The sequence below is a fragment of the Pyxicephalus adspersus genome, chromosome 10, assembly GCF_032062135.1.
Source record: "Pyxicephalus adspersus chromosome 10, UCB_Pads_2.0, whole genome shotgun sequence".
NCBI classification, from domain to species: Eukaryota; Metazoa; Chordata; class Amphibia; order Anura; family Pyxicephalidae; genus Pyxicephalus; species Pyxicephalus adspersus.
The window spans coordinates 42538319-42561457 of record NC_092867.1 but is presented as its reverse complement, the minus strand read 5'-3'; the positions used below and the strand labels follow the sequence as shown (position 1 = coordinate 42561457).

The 23139-nt window shown below is 34.9% G+C and overlaps 1 protein-coding gene across 1 annotated transcript in view; it reads left to right on the top strand.

The window, feature by feature from the left end:
• The window catches only part of KCNMA1 (potassium calcium-activated channel subfamily M alpha 1), a gene marked incomplete in the record, with an annotated part of 294379 nt that overhangs the window by 195902 nt on the left and 75338 nt on the right, over positions 1-23139 (top strand). The window contains 7 exon segments of the mRNA XM_072424926.1: positions 1709-1819; positions 4647-4752; positions 6173-6255; positions 7617-7686; positions 9700-9855; positions 11024-11133; positions 11555-11623. Of these exon segments, the coding sequence (XP_072281027.1) occupies positions 1709-1819; positions 4647-4752; positions 6173-6255; positions 7617-7686; positions 9700-9855; positions 11024-11133; positions 11555-11623 (705 nt within the window).

The window sequence follows — 23139 nt, the reverse complement described above, 5'->3', positions numbered from 1 at the left end:
AGATCTTATGATTTTTAAGTGAGTTGAAAGTGTTAATTCGTGTTCTTTAGGTTTTAGTTTTGCTTGTAAGAACCTCATATCTAGCAGTCAATAAAACCAATGGGTTTGTGATATTGTCAGGGACAGTGGCTTTGCTGTATATATTATTAATTTAGACATACCATGGTTCATATTTGAATACATTTTCTAATTAAAAAAAAAAGCATAGGAGATAACAGCTTGGTAATTGTACTTGGTGATGTTGTACTATGGTAAATGTTTTTAAGCTTGTTTACATTTGTGATTAAGAATTGCCAGTATTTAAAGTAGACTTGTATTCTAAATTCAACTCATAGTTAAAGTGATAAATGTTCTTCAATAAACAGAAGAACGGGAAGAATGGGACTCTAATAATCTCTCTCTTGAGTACTGATTCTTTGATTTTCACCTTCTAGGAACCCAAACAGGAGGTTCACTGTTCAGGCTGAGTCACTGACTGTCTAGCTCTGCCTTAGAGTCCTTAGACAGGAAACACAGCTAATTCTGTAACAATGGTTATTTAACCATTTAGTTATAAAGAAAAAATCATTAATTTACAGTTATTTTTACATTACCTTTTAATTTGTTGAATCTTGACTTGATTTGTGTTTAGAATACAGGTTTGCTTAAAGTTTGATTATTCTAATCCGATTTATTTTTATAAACAGCTTGCATTATGTATGTATTACAAAAGTTTTCCTAACATTTCCTTAATATTTTAAAATAAGTCTTACCAAAATTGTTAGAAATGCACACCAGAATATTTATTAGATTATGTTAGATTAATATGTATTAGGTATAATAATTTACATTTTTAAAAATGTTTTCAGTTATAAAATGGAATGTTGAAATGTGATTTATCTCCTGTTAGTATGGTATATAAGGACTCATTTACATATTTGCTTTGCATTACCATTCACCCTAATGCACAATCCCTAGCTGCAACTCCGTATAATACATTGCACAGTCCAATATTTGTATTGATGTTGTATGTTAGGCAGTCTAGTCAATCCAATAGGCTGACCTAATGCATCTCACTGTAACACATAGGGCCTGATTTAATAAAGCTCTCCAAGGCTGGGGAAGATACACTTTCATCAGTGAACCTGGGTGATCCAGCACACCTGGAATTGATTTCTTTAAAGCCATTAGCTATTTGTTAGTAATCCTGGAACAAAACTATTCCAGGTTTGCTAGATCACCCAGGTTCACAGACGAAAGTGTATCCTCTCCAGTCTAAACAAATCAGCCCCATAATGTGAATGTGCATATGTGTGAGAGGGGCTCTAGGGGGTGTGATTTATATAAGGTGCTGCACAGAGTGATGTTTTGTCAGATTGATTAGTTCATTAATATATTTTTATTGTAATATATATACTTAGCTTATTTAATTCTGGTTTGTGTTTTCAAATAGAGGTTAACCACCCTCTGCTTCTTTAACGTTTATATTTTGTCATCAATATTACAGTTAGGTGGAAATAATGAAGATGTTTAAGTTAGAAAATCAAGTTTTTAGACCTTTTTATTTTCCTGGCCATAGAACTGTTTTATGTAAACCTTTTTTTTTCCCTTAGCATCTGGCTCTGGATCTCCTTGAAGATGCCATTTTATTAATGGCTGATTCCTTGGATTCCCCTTTTGCCAACCCTGTCTCAGGACTGTTTTTCTTAATGGTTCCTTTGTGTTTTAGGCATATTGTGGTCTGTGGTCATATCACTTTAGAGAGCGTATCCAACTTCTTGAAGGATTTCTTGCACAAGGATCGGGATGATGTCAATGTAGAGATCGTATTCCTGCACAAGTGGGTAACCTTTCATGTTATATCTGCAAAGGGTTAGAGTGTGGTCTGTACACACTTATTCTCTACTTTTTAGTGTTGCTTCTAGAAGATCTTTCTTAGTGATTAGAGTTAATTTGTGGTATTATTTTTACTAAAAGAGTAATGGCTGTTTACTTAACAAAATAACAAAAGAATTTTCTCTTTTTATTCACTGTGAAGCTGTAATCAACCATCATTGTTGTTGCAAAAACACATTTTTGTCTCTCACACATAATTCAGTATTTGAAATGAACACAATTTCATGCTGTTTACCAGTGATCATTTTTTGTGTGAACATTATGTACTCCTTTAGTAAATCTTTCATATTATTTAATCACTACTTACCTAATTATTTCTTGATTACCCTTGTTTTAACAAATGACAACCTATATATATAAAAAACAATGAAGACTAGGTATTCACCAAATGTTGTATTACCATTATAAAATAAAATATTGTTATGCATGTGAAGTAAAGTTTAAAATACATTGTTTAAGTCAATGTATAGAGGATAATTTGTACCTTTTTTATCATGTATATTGTCTGGTTTTCTAACACTTAATAAGTAATCCTGCCAACATACATTAAAGAATACAAAAGCAAAAACAATTAAAAATATTAAATATACTTACTAGGAATGTGTTTTTGTTTGATGATGACTTGTATTTACAGATTGGTGGCATGGCAATGGGCACTTGTTGTGCCCCGAGCTATGCCAACTTATACTTAGGAGGTTGGGAAACGGACCTTTTCGCGGACGAGGCCTTATCTATGTACCTATGCCACATTGTTCTGTGGCGTAGGTTTATAGATGACGTCTTCATTATATGGACAGATTCCCTGAATTATTCAAGGAGTTCTTTGAGAGGGTTCAGATTAATAAATATACTTTGAAATATACGATGGACCATAGTTTCACTTGTATAACCTTTCTGGATATATATCCACAACGTACTTGGCTCATCTCTATATCGTAAATCAACGGCAGGCAATACGATACTATTTGTCACAAGTGCTTATCCAACCCCGCTTATTCACAGTATCCCCTACTCGCAATACTTGCGAGTAAGGAGGAACTGTCCAAACAAGGATGATTTGAGTTACAGACAAAGAATTGCGGGATCAATTATCAAATAGAGGATACAGTAAAAAGATCTTGAAAAAAGCTATCAAAAAGTGTAAACACTGAACCAACGGAATTTATTGTTTTCAAAAAAATCTATACGGAAGGAAAACACTCTAAGATTCATCACTACATACTCCAAAGTAAATGAACAGATCAAACACATTATGTTAAAATATTGGCCTTTACTTACAAGTGATTTGAAAATTAGGAAGTAATTATCAAACAAACCACAAATAGAAAGGCACCATTACTAAGCAACAAACTGGTAAGAAGCCACTTTGAGAACCCTGAGATTTCCTGGTGCCGCGATACGTGAGGGCGGAATTTTCACAACATTATACACTCACATTATACATGTGTCACAGAGGATGGCAGTTCTCCTTATAATCTAATTGCAAGGCTATTATGGATGAAATTATTGTAAGTACAGAGATGTTTTTTGTATAATTCTTTGCTGTAATATTGTGTTATAACACTAATAGATATTTGACATAGTCCCATTTGTTTTTGATACCTTTGGGGAATTTTAATGCTTGGGAACGTTAGTATTGGATTAGCCATATGGTCTTGGATACCAATAATAAATAAAATAGTAAATAATGAAACAATCTGTATTGGAAGGACGCCCCCCTCCTTCCTTGCTTGTTCCTTAGATTTTGGGACAATGCATATGGTGGAATGTTCTTCTTGTGGAGTGGTTGAGTTGTGGTGATCCAGGTAAGATGGAGTGGTATCCATCTTGCATAATGATAGGATGATATAGTCACATAGAATAGAATTGGTTTAGTGACTTCCAACAAAAGGATATGGCTCCAGTGTATGGTTATATGGGGAGGCATATGTTTTATATCAAAATATATATGTCTGTATAGATATATACATGTATATAGATAACTTAGGACATCTCACCTATGTACTTATTGGTTATATTCACACAGTGATTGAATCTAGTTTTTGAAGATTAATGGTTATGAATACTCCACAATGGAGTAAGCATTACCAATAATAATTGGAGAAGTACTGAATGTTACTGTGGAGAACATAAATGGGACACCGCCATCTCTGTATGTTGTGATTTTAATCCTGCCTTTTGCCTGTCTTCATACCAGGGGAATAGGCATACTAGTGATTGTTACAACCTTTGGTATGTATAGAACAATTTAGTTATGTTGAAGAAATTATGTATACAATGGAATTGTACTTATTGTTTTTTGTATCATGTTGTAGTGCTGATACATCTACTAGCTGTACCAATTACATCCCTGAGGAAGCGGACATAGTCTGCAAAACGCGTCGGATGTTCTCAATGTAATGTGTACTGTGTAACCCATGTATGTTGGAATGTCAGTTAGATTCCTAAAATTTGGTACAGGGGAAGAGGCATGTATCTTTTAATTGTTGATTTTTAATGAAAGAAATAAAAGATATATGATAATTTTTTATAATATCCACTGCCGTTAAAAGTACCATATCTTTTTGCTTTTGTATTCTTTGACTAATCGTACCTTGTTTACATAGTAGTTTACATTTTATCAATTATTGAACATTCAGGAAATTCTAAACAGGAGAACTGATAACATGCCCAATGACTCTTCATGAAGGACAACAACTCATCAGATAAAGTTACCATAGAAACTGCATATTTTCATGTAATTTATCACCTATAATTATGTTTTTCTGCAGCATATCCCCAAATTTGGAGCTAGAAGCTCTCTTCAAGAGGCACTTTACTCAGGTAGAATTTTACCAGGGATCTGTCCTGAATCCTCATGACCTCGCAAGAGTAAAGGTAAAATGATCTGCCAATATTTTAGCGCTATTGTTCATTTAGAATGCAGTCGAAAACTTTGCGGAGGGTTTTATTTGCAGTTTTCTTCATTTTGATAAAAACATTTTTATTACCTCCTGAGTATTATTGTAAGTGATCTGCAAAACAAACAAAATTAGACAAAATTAAATAGTAGTTAAAATTATGCTCAGGTGGAGTATGTGAGCCACCTAAGCTATGTAGATTGTGTAGATAAGGCTGCATAAAAGGCAAGGTGAATAAAAGAGAAAAAAACACTGGAGAAATACTGGTGGTGGTGAAGTGGTGAAATGCTAAGTGAGTACCTTGGCCATCACTTCATTGCATCTTTTGCTCCAGGCTTAAATCCCAAGCATTATGGATTGGTGAGAGCCTCAATATAATGTGAGTGGTGTCACTGGGCATAAAGAGTTTTTGTTTGTTGTAGCCCTACAGCTGCATATTTTCCTGTTATGTTGGGTAAGTAACTGAACCCCTACCTACAAGTAACATCTCTGTATATGCATAATTTACAGAATGGGAAAATAAAAATTGTGGAGCCTTGGGTTTCAGGTGCTGAAAATCTTCTCTTATTATGTTGGTAAGGACTTTCTCTTACTCCACTAGTCGCATCAATGATCTAGGTCAAATTTTAGGAAAATAACAGACCTAGTGCTTGCAGCCTCCAGTAGCACTTGTGCACAAGTCTACGCTAAAGGAATGTCACAACTTACAACAACAATGTTGTTGTATCGTGCCTGTTCTTCCATTTTCCCCATGCCAAAAACTTGAATAAGAATAAAAATAAAGGATTGGCACAACCAAAAATTTATTATGGTTTTCCCCTATTTTAGCATATGCAGGCTCAGTGATCTCAGCAATACAGTTCTCAAAGGTATACAACTTTGTCAGTATGTATTGTGAGTTAAGTAATAAAAGATTTTTTATATTTCTGATATTCTTTAGTTAGCAAACTTTATTTCAAATGTTTTTATTTGGTTTTATTGATAATACCAACAGTTACAAAAATCAACCATGTACAAAAATAAAACAAAGAAAAAATAAAATAAAAAATAAAATAAGATGGCATTCAAAAGTAACCAATACACTACAGGAATCTAATTGAAGATTTTTGCATTAAAGCTCATTGTTGGTATGTACTGTTAATGTCCTGCTTCGGCAATACAAAGAAATCCAGTCTCTATTCCTATATTGTTTAGTATTAGTTAGCAAAGTTTATATTATGGCTGGTGGCGTGGACTTTAAATCCTCTGTTTAAAATGAGTGTGGTTTACCAGCAATAGTGTCAGTATTTGGAAACAAATTTTACTTTCATTGTTTACAGCATTTCATGATAACGTGATGTGTAAATCATTGTCATGATGATTGTTAGTTGTCATTTTATCAATACTATCATTTTTAGATTGAATCAGCAGATGCCTGCTTGATCCTAGCCAACAAGTACTGCGCTGACCCTGATGCTGAAGATGCATCAAACATAATGAGGTACAAGGACATGTAATTTAAAAAGCCAAAAAATGCTAACTAAAATGTGAAATACATAATGGTATGGAAAAGAATTTCATTACTGCTCAAAGTAGGTAAACTTAAACGGCAATACCGTGAAATGTTCAAGTGTTTGATAAATAAAAAAACTATTACTTCCAACCTTGGGTGTTAAACGTCATATAATGTCATCATGCCAACATTTGGGTGATCTTTCAAAATAGAAATGCAGTCGGGCATCACATTATCAACATTGTGGCTTTTATAGGATTTACCGGTAATAAATAAGGGTAATGCTTGTTCTTCTCTCCAGTAAAAGACTGTATAGAACATACTGCAAAACATTACTTAATTAGTGACACCAGTACTAGTACTGATACTAAAACTGATCAGTGGCAAGTGACAAAAATATATGCTTGTATGAGCCTTGCTGGCACTAGGACCTACATGACACCTTTTCTGCCTTACCATTTCTACTGACCACTAGGAAAGTTATACAATTTTGAAATACAGAAGCAGCATGTGATTAAAATAAGTACCCCCTTTCAATTTCCATCGAAATCAATGGGGTAAATAGCAGTCAGGTGATGTTATTCAAATTAATTTGATTCACAGAAGTGTTGACAGTTAGCAGGTCTGGATCATTTACACAATGTCAAGGCAGAAAGGCATTAGAAATGATCTTGGAGAAGTGTTTGCTCTTTAGGACCATTTCCAAACAATTTGAAGTTCATCATTCCACAGTAAGAAAAGAATATGGACGTCCCAGCAAATTGACCCCAAGGTCTAATTACTAAATACCCAAGAGCTGCATTTCAGAATCTGCAGGCCACAGTTAGCATGTTGAATGTTAAGATTCATGACAGTACTAATAGAAAAAGACTGAACAAGTATGGCTTCCTTGGAAGCGTTGCCAAGAGACACCTCTTTTGAAAGAAGCTTTCAATCTTTTTCTCAGGACTAGAACAGAATGATTTAGTAGTTATCTCCTGGTATGCAATACTACATCATTAAAGAGGGTATGCTTTATTTTTCAAGGACATTATTTTGTAAAATAAAGTTATTGTTGTTTATCAGTGGTTTCTCCTTTGAATGGTGCTCTTTAAAAAGCTTTAATAAATAGCATGTGATTTCTCATTATTGCATATGTTCAGTTTATTTCTTGTCTATGGGGATAAATGTTGCTCTGGGTGAAGTTACAATATTCAAAACAACTAAGCTTCAATAATGATATATATTTTAGCATATCAATTTTTTATTTTAAATTTGGAATCATGAGATTAAATTATTGTTTATACTTATTATTATTAAGGTAAATATTTTACCTTTTTAACGTATTTCTACTGTCTTTTACCTTCCAGAGTTATCTCAATAAAAAACTATCATCCAAAGATCCGGATTATTACACAGATGCTGCAATATCACAACAAGGTGAAAATATTATTTTTTTGATTATTTTTTTAAGCCTAAGCCCATTCCTATTTTTAAAAATTTTAGAGAGAGTGTAGAAGAGTTCAAATTTCTGTTGGCTTTCTACTGTGATCATCCTTGTGACACCTTTTGGTAAAACCCTCCCTTTTCATGTCCCAGTGACACCTGTAAAAGAAAAGGGGTTGCATGCATCACCAGTGTAGGAAGGCATGGGCATTATTAATATTATTATTAATATTATTAATAACCACCTGGGCGTTACACTGATGTCTAGATTTCTGTACCAAAAGCAGTACACTGTTTTTCATGAAATTTTTTTTTAAAATTGTAGACCTGTAACTTACAGAAATATGTTCGAACAGGGTTCTAGTAGATATCATGAATATAAAAAATATTTGAAACACACAATCATGTAAAAAGAAAATTACTTTTATTAAAATTAAATAAAAGACACAAAAATCAGCTTAAACAAGAATACATAAACAAATGAAAAATACTGAAAATGCGATAATTCGGTATAATGTATAGTAATATATTTTTCTAAAACACCTCCCAAGTGCTAGAGTCCAACCTCACATACCTATAGACAAAAACACATAAATATATTTTGTATTATTTTGTATTGGATTGGATACAGGACTTTGTATTCAATCCAAAACAAAATGAGAGTTTAAATTTACCAATTACATACTTTGTATTTATTTTAAATTATTTTGTATTGGATTGTATACAGGAGTTTGTATTTAATCCAATACAAAATGTGTTTGAATGAGTTTGAATTTGAAGTTCCCGCACACGCGCTGACGTCATCGCCGAGAGACACGTACAGACTACGGACGGAGAAGAAGAAGCCGGCCGGCTTCTTCTCGGAGAAGGCACCCGGCGCTGGAGGACGACGCTGGAGAATGACGCTGGATGATCACAGCGGGACTAGGTAAGTGATCGATAAACCCGAACTTTTCTCACTGTATTTTCATATAGCGAGAAAAGTTCGGGTTTATCGATAATTGCAATTTTTTTTTAATCCGAACCAAGGTTGGGTTTAACGGTCGAGTGGTTAATAAACAGGATTTATAAAGCACCAACATATTACACAGTGCTGTACATTACATAGGTGTAGCAAATGACAGACTGTTACAGACAATGACACAAGAGAAGAAGAGGACCCTGCCCTGAGGAGCTTACATTCTAGAAGGATCATGCCATCATCTAGGGCATCATTAACAATAAACATTTTCCTGCTCTGCAAAAATAAGTTTTTTTTTCCGTGTCCCTGTTGGCATTCTTTCCCACCACATCCTTTCCTGAAAGGGGTTTAATTACTGATAGGAGCACTGATAGGAGCAATGAGAATAAAACTGGTATCTAACCATTCCCCACTCTGTACAGAACAAAAAAACAGTAGTTACAGTTGGGCTTTAGGTATGGTGAAGAATTTGATTTGCTTCATTCATAAATTCTTTGTTTTAGATCCTTTATGAGTTGCCAAGATAGGAAAATTAGTTGATACATTTTCCATTCTAAACTATAAAGATATACAAGAAATTTAGCATTCATCCACATGTTTTCAAGACTGTTTGGCTTATGCTGTGAAGTAAACATTGGCCAAGTCCAGTAACTCTATCTCTAACATACTAATCCATCAACTTCTCTGTGATTTAATATAGAAAAACTCAAATTTTATTGGGTCACTGCAATTTGCAAATTGTCCTTGCACATTGGGCCTGTTTTATTAAAGCTCTCCAAGGCTGAGGAGGATACACTTCCATCAGTGAAGCTGGGTGATCCAGCAAACCTGGGATGGATTTCTCCAAAGTCATTTGCTAGCAAATAATTTGAATCCTGGACAAGATCCATTCTAGGTTTGCTGGGTCACCCACCTTCACTGATGAAAATGTATTCTCTCCAGCCTTGAGGAGCTTTAAAAAATCAGGCCCATTGTCTTGTGTCATTTTGTATGGGCCTTTTTTATGTTCCCTTTTGCTTACACTGCTCTGGTTTATTGCGCTTCAGGCTCATCTACTAAACATCCCCAGCTGGAATTGGAAAGAAGGAGATGATGCCATTTGTCTAGCTGAGCTGAAGCTGGGCTTCATAGCTCAGAGCTGTCTGGCACAGGGCCTATCCACCATGCTTGCAAACCTCTTCTCTATGCGTTCCTTCATAAAGGTATGAGCTTTAATTCCTACATTTTTTACCTTCGTGTACATCTTTAAAGTGTTTAAATGTTCCAGTTGAAGGTCTATTTTTTAGAAAATTAGCATACATCAATATTCATAAACATTTGCTATATACAGCAGATAATGAAAAGTCATAATGGGTTATGGTAGAACTGGTATATCACGTTTTACATTTGTATTTCCTCAGCTAAGTATGGTAATATGAATGTGTTTTATCGTAAGGGACACATTTACAATTACAGCCTTTTTGTATATTGTGTGCAGGGTGAAAGCATAGCTACTGTTTGCATCAAAAACTTTGATGAAAAATATGTTAATTATAAATTGGGCCAGGAAACATGTGTAAAATATTTTTTAAATATTTTATCTGTGTAAAAAAAAACGTCGGACAAGAGTTTCATTTTGCATGAGTTAAATTTTTTTTTGATGCCGGTCTTACCTGATATACAGTCGGGGCAGTTTCTTATGTAAATAGCAGACAGAGTGAGAAGATTCTGCACACACCCCCTTCACTGCGGAGATCTCTGTACACCTGCCTTCATAGCTGTCTGACCTTCGTACAAAAACCCCCCACCTTCACAGCTCTGACCTGCACACCCCTCTTCATAGCCCCTTGGTCCCCCTGATTGCCTCCCTTTATCTTTTTCTCTCTCACTCGCTCTCTCTCTGCCACGCTTACCTATCTACCACATTCAGAAGCCATCTGGCTCAAGTTTCACTTGCACCCGATTTTCTGTACACAGCACATCATTCTGCTTCTTCAACACTCAGATGTAGCATTTCAGTTTCAGTAATCTGGTAGAGATTTCCTTTCACCCTTAGTGCAGGCCACCCCCACAATTCAAACTCCCACTAGGTGCAGCGCAGAATCCCTCCCAGTTAAGACTCTCCCTGCATTGACAGACTGCCACTCGGAAACCCATTCAGTGCCGGTGCCTTCCCAGTGGAGACCCCACCTTCACCTGGTCACCCAGAGCTAGAAATAGCCCTTTATGTAGCCATAGCATTGTAGACACTTTTGCTAAAACAGCCTTAAAAAAGGACATTGGGAACCAAATAATGCAGAGCTTGAAATAAAATATTATCTATATGTATTGTGTGCTTTACTTGACTGAATCATCTTTAAATGCTTAGCTAACCTGTGTTGTTTCTGACAGATTGAAGAAGATACATGGCAAAAATATTATTTGGAAGGTGTAGCTAATGAGATGTATACAGAATATCTATCCAGTGCATTTGTTGGGCTCTCATTTCCTGCGGTGTGTGAGTAAGTACGAAACATTTCCCCAAATGTGTACAGAAGAAGTCGTGTGTAGTGTGCGATTAGTACGCTAATAAAGAAACCCTAAAACATCATGGAAAGATGCTTGGTAATAACAGAGCAAGTACAATGGCAGACATATTAAAACACATAGTGCTAAGACACACAGTTATCCTGAATGTACAGAATATTAGTTATATTAGTCACTTTTCAAGTGACAAATTAGTTAACACTGATAAAAAAAATTTAGCTGTGTAATCATGATCCCATCTTAACATATTTATGTTCATAGTTTCACTGTACTCTTTCCAGATACTTTCTAGAATGAATAAGGAAGGTCTGCTATCAGCAATAAATTATTCTGATGGTTTTAATGTTACCCTCTTTATTTTTTTCCATCATTCTGCTCTATCCTTGGACATTTCAGGTTGTGCTATGTGAAGCTGAAGTTACTGATGATAGCCATAGAATACAAATCTGAAAAAGGGGAAAGCAGGTAAGTCATGACTTGAAAGATGCCTTACAAAACATTTCTATATCATTCCTTTCCTTCCTCAGTTTTATGAGTCTGCATAGTTTGTTAAAACAGGGTCCTCAAAACTCACAAGAAACAACACTTTATGTCTACATCCATTTAAAACAGATCCTGCTGTGGAGGGGGCAATTGCCTTGCTATTTTGGTTAGGCTTTGTCTGACTGCATTGATGAAGGTTTTACTTATAGAAATAAGACCAGAGTGAAAGTTAAAATGAGGTTATCTTTCCTATGTTTCTTACTTTGAAATCAGTACGTTTTTATTTTATTCACTGAATGCATATATATGATTGCATACTGAATTCAAATTCAAGAAGATTTATACAATACATGGAACCTAAATATGACATCGCTCACCTAGTACCAATGCCAAATCTAAACCTTGTGTTACATGATTTTTCTCATGTGACATTGCTTGCGCAAGTACATCTTAAGCCCTCATGCTCCAATCCTGCTTAACCACCTCACTCCACTCTTTTGCTGTGAACCATATTCAAATAAAAAGCCAATCAGCCACCAGTCCCTGATTTGCTGATAATTGATTTGCTGTTATGTTATAACTAACTTTCCCCACCCTTATGTTTTGACCCTTTGTTAATTTCCTACCTCACTTTTATGTTTATTGCTGTTTTTTAATTATTTGTCTAAACCTAACACTTAGCTGTTTTTCTGCTTTTTCAAGAACCATATGCTTACATACCTCTCCAGTACTCATTTATGTGCAAAATAAATTTAATTACTTGACAGAATATTACATTTATTCAGAATTATTTACTAAAAACTTGTGTAGGACCACACTTTGGTTTATGTGCTTAGTAGAATTTTCCTTTTTTCTTTAAGTAGACCCTATCAAAGTCTATTTACGTCCTTTGTATTTGCGTGCTCAGTATACAGCACAAACAGACTGGAAATACTATTATACTCACATATAAAGTATAGTCTAGCTATTTTTTTTAAGTTAAATTAAGCATTTTGTTTGTGATTTAAGGAACAATACTGCATATAGGTTGTAATAATTAAGATTTTTTTGGATTATAATTTAATTCATGCCACGCAGTGCACTAAGGCTACGTACACACGTCAAATGGATCTCGTCTGATAATCAGCTCAGGGTCGATATCGGATAAGAATCTGGTGTGTGTACAGCGCCCATTGTCCATCGTCTGAACGACCATTCTGGCGGATCCATGGACATTGGTCGACGACTGATCCTAATGAAAGTGAAGAGGGGGAGAGCGCAGCAGGGTGCAGTCCTTAGTCTTTGGAAAGGATTGTCAAAGATCCTTTCCAACAACAACTATTGCACGTGTGTACCCAGCTTTAGAGGGTTTACTAATTAGTCTGATACACAATTGAGACATTCTTGATGGAACATGGACTAAAAATTTGCAACAGATAACTTTGGCCTTACAAAAACTTGATCTGGCTAGCTGTGGACTTTTTGAGTGTGGCAAGTAACAGGTTTCACTTGGTTACTAGTATAAAGGAAAACCTTACAATTATTCAGCCTAATTGCATACTGGGTGAAAGTGATTTTACTACGGTCTAATGATTGCTAAAGCAAATTTAGAGTTATTAAACATTTATAACAAAGTAAGTGTTATAAGAATAATTATACAGGGAGTGAAATGGAGAGGTATGAAGCAGTAATTTTCTGCACACAGATTTTGTTTATAATATTTGTGTCTATTTAATTTTCTGTTTTCATTAATATTTTGTATTATTTATGGGAAGGCTGGGGATGTCTTGGTGTCCATGAATTTCTTATCAAGATATTTGATTGGAAATCTATATTTTTTTCTTGTTGTTTGCAGAAGCAGAAAGCGGTATGGCTTTCCACATTAACTGTGCCTAACCCTCCTTCACCAAACTTCACCCTAACCTCTCCTCCTCACCTCTGGACTCATAATCAGGAGCTCCTTCTGAAGATTAACACACAAAAAAACTCTGGCTGTCTCCTAATTCCTCATCTGTGCACATACGCATACATACATAATACATAAGTACATATATAAGATATATTTATATATGTACTTTTGGATATATATTTATATACACCTGTAGATGTGAAAGATACATAATGTAGTGAACATGAACTGAATATCAATATAATTTATGAGTCTAATCTCTGTATAAAAGGTTATTTATTGGTATATGTGCAGTTCACAGAGACACAGCACTTTTAAAAAATTAATCATCTAATCCTAAGTCACTACAAAAGTCACCCATTTTGCCTTATATTTTATCAGATGCATCTGTGTATATAGATATAAATTGGTATAGGTGCATGAATACTGTACATATAGTTTATAACATATGTATACAGAAGGGTATACATGCACCTATATGTGTATGTGTTTCTATATAATTCTGTACACCTTTATATATGTATTGTGCACTGCTGATGTACAAGAATACATATGCTCATCCACCAAGGTGAAACTAAATAAGCCTAAGTGTACCTATCTGTCAATGCTCTGCATATTCCTACCCTCCCGCTGTCGCTCTAACTTCTTTGCAGGAATCTTGATAATCCCTTTACTGCCAGCAGGCTAGAATACCACTTGTCACTGGCATCTATGGGGTTAGAGGCAGACTTGTGTTTCTGTCATCAATGAATAATGGAAATTGTCATTGTTAGGTCTTTGTTTCCCCAGGTTGCACTGTCTGTGGCAATGTTTTTTGTCTGTCTATGTCATGATTTATGTCTTTCCCACTGCTCCCCATCTATCCCAGTGTCTCAGTCTTCAGCATTGATGCCATTTATTACATTTAGTTTGTACATTGTTACTTCATGTCCTGGATGACCTTAGCCAACATCCCTTTTAAACCCTACCCTGGAATGAAATTCCTATGAAATCCCCCCTAGTCACCCAGAAAAACATCACACTCATGTTAGTTATGAATGCAGCATATCAAGATATTAAACATGTTTTGTTCTTGGAACCAAAAGCATGTCTTATGTGACAGCAGCCAAATATGGCCCCTTAAATTTACATATTTGTTCTATATAATATGAGTATTATATCCTAAATATTGTTATATGCCATTCCGTCACCCTATGGCTCATAAAATGGTATTAAAACTTATTCTAAAATCAGGAAGTGCAGCAGTATTTTTTCTACTACAAGCAATATTAAAAAGTTGGAAAGAAGTGTGCCTCAAAAGTGGGGTAGGACTCAATCATGTATGAACAGAGATTGCTGTGATATACCTTTGTAATGATGCAATGGTTAGTGCATAAACAAGGTAAATTTAAGTGAAACTAAAAGCAAAGGTCTGCTTCATACATGTTGCTTAACACCTCCCAGCTAACAATGCTGCATAATGCCTATTAGAATTAAAATTACATGTAGAGAAAAGTTAAAAAAAAAACCATAGCCAGACTTTGGACTAGAGTGTGTGATGTCTTGGTCCCTCTGGTGAGATCCTGAGAGTGCTGAGTATGCTAAAATCCTCAGCATTTCCAGCATCCTATCCGAAGAACCGTGACAACACACTCTAATGCGTGGAATTTAAGGTGTTAATGTTTTGTTTCATTTATATACAGGCGTATGTATTTAATCTGTTCAAAAATAAAAACAGTGTTGCTAGATAGGAGGTGTGAGCCAGTATATAATAGGCAGACCATTCATTTTAGTGCCATATCCACCTTATTTTATCTTATTTATATATTCACTGTGTATTTTCTACAAGTATGAAATAATGTTTTTAGATGGAGTGGGCCAGTATGTAATAAACAACACTCTAATGGAAAGTTCCAAAGTACCAAGCTTCTTAAATATATATAAAATACTAGGAGCATTATTTTACAGACCAACACATGGTCAATATCTGTGGTAGTTTGAAAGCAATTCACCAGGAAAATAGTTCTTTGTTTATTTAGATAAAGTATTGCATTTTACAGAGTTTTTCATGTCCTGGCTATTATTACAGAGTAAACCAAATTCATTGTGGATTTGACCATGTTAAATAATTGTCCATAAGGTTCAGACAGTTAGCACTGTCGATACATAAAGCAAGAAATGTCACTCCACTCAGATATAAAAATCACTATCATTTCTGATAACTCAGCAATAGTAAGTTTTTATATGGTTAGAAACGTCAGATACCTTTGTTGCCTAAATTTTTTTTTGGTTTATGTACAGTTTATTAAACATTTACATTCAGCCAAAGGTTTACTTATTATGTTGAGCATTTCTCAATAATATTACTTTAATGACTAGCAGTTGTCCATGTAAATTAAACTGCACTGTTTTAAAGCATTGAATATATCAATATTCAAAACTACATATACAGATTTTCACAGGCACATGTCTTTCGGAGTAAAGTTACAACTAAATCTACAAGAGCTATGTGGTTAGCATCCTTTGTTTCAGTAATGCAGCCTATTTCTAATTATATACATAAAAAGCAATTATTTTAAAGTGTTGGCATTTTCTTGAGTTTTAAAAAGTGTTCACCCTTTAGTACCCCCTTAGTTTCATGCTGTATACCGATGGAGGGCATGTGAAGATTGTGTACACACACTAGATTGTGTCAGCTAAAAATGTTGCTTATATTGTTTTTAAAAATATTTGTTTAGTAATGCATAACCTTTACATGAGCATGAATGGTATAGTGAGATGTTTTGTGACTACCATATTTTATTTCACAGTTAATATAAATAATGACTTAAAGGTATTACACTTTTCATCTTTCCCCTGTGTATCACATTTTTACTGTAAACACATTCTGCTTTTGCAGCATAGCCATCTAATGTGGCATAATCATAGTAATTTGTTCTCTCTTGAATATTCTGTCTGTACTTGGTTCTCTGTTTAAGGTTTCCAGTTCATTGTCTTTTCATTATCTCTTCAAAATAGCCTTTTACCTCCTAAAAATAAATCTTCCATCAGCTTAATGTGGTGACTTGAGAGGAAAGGGTCTCTCCCCTCCTTTTTCTCTCTCCAGTTTGTCTTGTCTGTGTGAAGTGTATTCAATGACCAGCATTCATCTGTTCTGTCCTATCTTCATGGGTGTGGTTTGGGTGTTTTAAATAAACTTCCTGCAAGTTTGGAAACTGCAGAGAAGTTATTGCAACATAGGGAGTGCATTGCTGCTTGTATTGCTCCCTTTTTGAAGCTTTGCGTAATGTGTTTCCTTGCATGATTTGTTCATGTGGGTTATTGAGAAATGTAACCATTGCTGCTGTTGTGGAAACAGTGACAAGTGAGGGCTGTAAAAGTGATCTAGCATAGAATTCCAATCACCATTATTCAGATTTTCTTTTTTCGTTTAATTCTACAAATTGCTGGTGTTCAATCACTGTACTATGAAATGACTGTTGCATTCTGAAACTAAGTGTATCAAAAGAAATATCTGGTATGTGTTTCTTTTACCTTCTAATTACAATGGCAGAATTCCCTTGAAATTGCCAAATTGCAGTTATTTCAACTAAAATAAAAAAATAAGCACATTTTTAATGACTGTATTGTACTAGACGTTTTGATTACTCTTAAAACAATCATTTACTATGAAAGTTATAATACCCTGCTCATTATGAACTCACTAATAGTCAACAGCAATGCCACAAATAGAAAGATACATAAATAGTTCGGAGTTCAGACTTTTTTAAATAACCTTATTAGGTCAAATTATAATAGATTCAGTTCAAAATGAATGTTAAAGTAAGCCATTGCCAGTGCTTTTTATGACTTTTTATGTTCAATGCAAAGCCCCTACACATAATATTGTCAGTGGATTTTTTGTGCTTCATCAATCAGAAACATTTTTGTAAATGTGACACTTTTACACATTCATAAATTCCACTTCATTGTAGTATAAAAAGAATACATTGTAAATGGTGGTAAGATTTATGACATGTGGTTAGATGTGCTAAAATGTTTTTCTTTTTCAAAAAATATATACCCTTTCATAGGCACAAAAAATCTTTTTGGAAAAGGCCTCTAGAATCTGTCTTGCCAAAATCATGTAGCCCCCTTACCTTTATGAAAAACCAGATCCCAACAATGGTGAGAGCCATCTTTGGAGCAGAGGGCCTCATCCTTACAATGTAACCCCTGTATTCTGGAGGTCTGCAACTGTGCAGCTTATTCAAAATTTAGTAGCCCTCTTTTATTAAGGGGATCCCCAAGAAATGTTCTTCCTCACCCCAGAGAATAGGAAAAAGATACATAGTACATGGTCCCATATGGAGTTAAAGCAGATTTTAAAAATTGAGAACAACACAAGAGAAGAAAAATGTGCTGTTCTTTTTTTAAATAATGCATTTCTAGCAGGCTCCAGTGATATCCAAATAGGATGTCCCCCTAAGATCCATCTAGCGCCAGCCACCTCATCTCCAGTGCCAACTGCTCCCTACTATAGAATTATAGGAACTCCTGTCATTACCTTCAGCAAATGCAGCTGGAGACACCTGTGGCCGGCTGCCTGTTGCATGATTGACTGAACATAAAGTAAACGATGATGACTGATGATGAAAAAATATTGTATTCCAAACACTACAAGTATTACACATATTAGAAGTATTAAATATAAATAAAAAACATATATGTTAGGCAGCCATACAGGCACCTCTTCTACTGATACTCTGATACTGATACTTTCTGGTCTATCATTATTATTTTATGGGTCATCTCCCTGCTTGTTAGACAGAGGTGATGATTAAGGTTAATTGGCCAATATTCAGGCTAAAACCTGAAAGGTGACATAAGAAGCCACAAAGCTGAATCCAAAGGCTAAATTACCAGACCAGCAAATAAGTATGCCACCTGCATGAGGGTGTGGTGTGCAAAGGAAGACAAAAATCAAAAAATGGTTGATCTGAAATACATACCTTTTGCACATAAAACAGTGAATATTAAAAAATACATCTAACTTTTACCAGTTTTCCTGATTTAATTTTCTTTGCATATATCGTACTTGGTGAGCATTTATTACCTGTATGCAGATTTTGGAATACAATATTTTCCGGCGGTCTTTTAACGTTAGTCAGGAATGGTTCGGACCCCCTTCTGCTTTTCTTTTGTTTTTTGAGGGGATTTAGTGTTATGTTTTGTTTTTGTGTAATTTCTGGGACTTGTGAGAAGAATCTGTCTACTAGGGAAACAGGCACAAGTGACTTATTTAGTAGAACACATTTATACGCATTATTTCTTCCATAGTTTTATTACTGAAATTATGAGTAATAAAGTATGTGCCAGCTGAGCTTAAAAGTTTTTTTTTTTTTGCACATAAGGAATATTACAATATTCATTCTGTAGTACTAGTAACTTACCCTCTAGTCTACATTATTTTTTTGTCATACTCTGCATACACTTCTATATATTTTTTTCTAACTTGTGAGTTTTACCTGCATGCACTGCCAACATCAGAATCTTGATTCAGAGAAGAATCTCTTATTTTCAGAATGCAACACTGGTTTGCAAAGGCATGTGATGACTATGCATGTTAATTTGTGAACTGCTTGTGAGTTGCAATTAATTGTAAAGTCTTAATATGTTGATTTGTTTTAAAATACATGTTTTTACCAGCATGGACTAGGAATAGCCTAGCACATTCTGTCATTGCCCTGTATATGTTGTCTTTAGCGTTGGCAGGCTGGGGTTTTCCAGGCATTTTATGGTATGCTGCTGATTGGATATGAAATAATGCACTTGCCTTTACTACTGCATGGGGCTATATGGTACAGAATAGCTAGATCGCGACATCAAATGCATTTTGCATTTGACAATGTTCCTTATTTGCATGAAGATCTAAATAGTTCCATTCCCATTCCCCATTCACATCCTTAGAACCGCATAGGCTAATTGTATAAAAAAAAATTGTATAAAGTTTAACATTATAGGTTATAGGGAATAATTTAGAAAATAAATTCATGTAATGTAGGATGGACTACCTGCAAACTTGTTACCTTGATCTAAATGAACAGGAAAAAATTTTAACACACCTTCTTGAAATGATATATATTTAAAATTTATTTCCCTTTATTGCAGTTTGTCGCAGTGTGCCATTCCTATGCATACATTATGTTTTCTTCACTGTTACACAGTCTGTAACAAATATAACATGCATTTTGGGTGGCTAAAGTCCTATCATTTTTCAGGAGGGGTCATGTGCATGTCTGCGAGTGTGTATCAATAGATTTTTATGTCACAATTGTTTTAGATTTTGTAGCTCTTTAGCTGGCCAGCATTTCTAAGCCAGGCCTTTGTCTGTTTGGGAACCACCTTCAAAATGGGATCTTAATAGTTGCAGAAATATATTTACAGGTCCCTGTATCAAAACGAGTCTAAAGACATTTTTTTTGCAGAACTGTCCTTGTCAGCTGTACTAGATGTAAATAAAGCCTGTGCAGTTGTTCAGACAGTGCTGGCACTTTGTAAGTTGTCCTCTACCATCTTAATGAGCATCCCGGGGAAGATGCAGGATTACCTTGCCGCAGTGAAAAGTTGGCAGGCCCATTTATCTTTAGGCTTAGTGATGAACTGTGATTTAAATAGCTGGTTCTCCATCAGGACCCGAGAGATCTATCAAACTTCAAGAAATGAGAGGGGCCATTTATCATCTGCCAGGGTCTCTTGTAGCTCTTTGTCAAATAGATGTGACATCCAGACAGACAGCACCTTGTTAGTTGTAGCTCAATGCTTCGGACAGGAGAGGATACATCACAGCATTTGTTTCCCTCATGGAAAATGTTGTTAAATGATTGAAATGGATTTTTATGCTCAAAGCCTAGGATATCCATGACTCCAAAACTGATGTTTTTCAGGACATATGTGTAAATCTGGTACTGAAATTATCCTGATTACGATGTGAAATACAGATTACCTAAATACACAGTTTACCTCTAGATTTATCAAAACAAAGACTAAGATTATTCCTCATATATTCTTATTAGTAAAAGTAAAGTCAGTATATTTGTATTTCCTATATGTAAAAAAATAATAAGCCTGGCATTGAAGTCAGAAAATTATACTGTTTGTTTAGGAACTCATCTTAGTCAAAGGGCTTTTGTATGCGTGTTTTCTTATTGGTAAGAGAAGCTAGTTGTCCTGTACCACCATTCCTCTCAGTTTCACAGGCAGTCATGTTCATGCTATTGCATGGGCTTTAAAACATATGAGTAATGCATTGTGGATATATCAATCAGTAAGAACAATAATGGTTTGTTGACCTATATTGCTATATGCAGGATTGTTGTCTGTATTAAAGTCTCCCTTTACTAGGAGGGGGTTTCAGAATGTCTCTATTTTAATGTGTCCATATATTTGCAATGAATTCCTAACAGCATGGTAAAAATGACCTTCTCAAGCAAAGCGTGTGTTTGAATGTTGATTTTTTTCCCTTTAACTGAGTTCAGTTTTGTCTGGTTTGTCGAGAACAAAGCAGCAGTGAACTGTTATGGAGTCAGTTAATAGAGTGGAACATTTTATCGGTTCAGGAAACAAACCAACATTGTCACAAAAGCCTACACCCTTTTAGCATTGCAGTGGTATGATTAGCATCACATAGTTCACAATCAACCAGAACAGTTTTTTTCAGCTGGGTTTTGATCTTAAAAACACTGTGAACATATCGGTAATGGTGGATAAAAAGTGTGCAAACTGATCATTCACAAATAGGATAGTTCACTGTTGTACTTTCACATTCTTATTTTAATACCAGAAAAAATAATGCTAAATTCATTTTTAAAATTAATTTAGTTCTAGGTAGTGTACATCCCAGTTCTCTGCTAGCAGTTATGTGAAGTGCAAATATATATGTATACAGTATTAGAGATTTTTCATTCAAAATGGATGCATACTTTTTGAGTTTAACACATTGCAAACAAATTTGTTTGCTACAACTCTAACTTTCTATATGTTTGTGATTTCTATGTGGGCCAAAAGCTTTTTTAGGACAAGGTTTGTTTGGAGTTTAAGGTTCCTATAGATGGTTTACAGATCAGAGAGTTTGCAGATTCGGGACAGTGAGGACCTTTATACAGATAAATATAATGCATAATTAACTAGACTTGCAGCAACCTAGAGTTAATGTTCACCTCCACAAGCAGGTGTCACTTCTGCTCTTGTTTTCTATATACTAATGCCTTTTTAAATGCACCATTAACCCCTCCCTCCTGAGATACCAGCACGTGGCAGAAGTTTTGCATGATTTTGTAATGTTTAGCTTTGCAGTTTTGCTTAAATAAAATTATTGCACATTATTCGTATTTCTACGAAAGGCTATATACATCTCATTTTGAATAAAGCATATTGCCTCCAATTTGACAAATATACTTAACTAATCAGAGGGTACTTTTATTTTTTTAATCACAGGTTACTAGAAAGGTTACATGACTCCTGTTTTTTTATATATATTTTAAATATTGTATATTCATTTCACATGCTTATATAATTCATATACTTTTGTGAGGGACGTTTTGAACCGTTAGTTATCTGGATTGCTGCATGAATAACTTCTAAAATCTTAGTCAGAGTACTAAAGACAGTCTTTTTAATATATGGCATGCGTGATAGTTTACTTTGCAAAATCTTTACTAGTACTTTTTTTTTAACAGTTTTACACATTTGATGGTTAAAGAATGTTAACATGTTGCATGTCAGGTTTTAGAACAGTCAAATATCAATTTATATGAACTAGAACAATTAGCTAGCTTTTAAATGTAGGTGGTTGTATACTTTTTCATTGGGTACCTAAACTATATTATAGTCTATTTAATTTAATATGTGAGGTCTGTTGTTTTCGAAACTAGAGGTAAAGCTACTTTCTAGGCAAACAGACAGGCAGTGCACAACTAAATTACAAATACACTGATAAGTTTTAGGTTTAAAGCCACCAGCTAATATTTTATGGGCCACCAAAGCAGCTCTTACCCATTGTGGCATGCACTGCACAAGACTTTCTTATCTGTAACTTGCACGTGGTATTGGCAGCATATCCTTTATGTCCTGTAAGTTTCATGGTGGGACCTCCAAGGATTGAATATACACAGATACTTGATTAGAGTGATTTGGATAGAGGTATGTTCAACATCAATGTTTTGCCATGTTCCATAAACCGCTCAGAACAATTGTTACTGTGTAGTAGAGCTTATTATCCTGATAAAAAAGGCTATGATCAGGGAAAACCATTGCCATCACAGCTGATGTTCAACAATCTTTAGAAATGTGTTAAAGTAAAATCCACATGAATACCAGGACCCAAGTTCTTACAACAGAACACATTGCCTGCCCTCCTTTCACTGTATCCTGACACTATCATTTACCCAGGTAAACAATACACCCGGCCATTCATATTTAAAAGAGAATGTCATTTATCAGACCAGGCTCACCTTCTTTTATTGTTCTATAGTATTTTTTGATACTCATCTGTCCACTGTAGGCACTTTCAATGGGGAACTGGTGTTATTTTGGGCATTTGACTAGTCTGTAGCTACTCAACTGTACACTTTTCAACTTGTAATGCACGAAG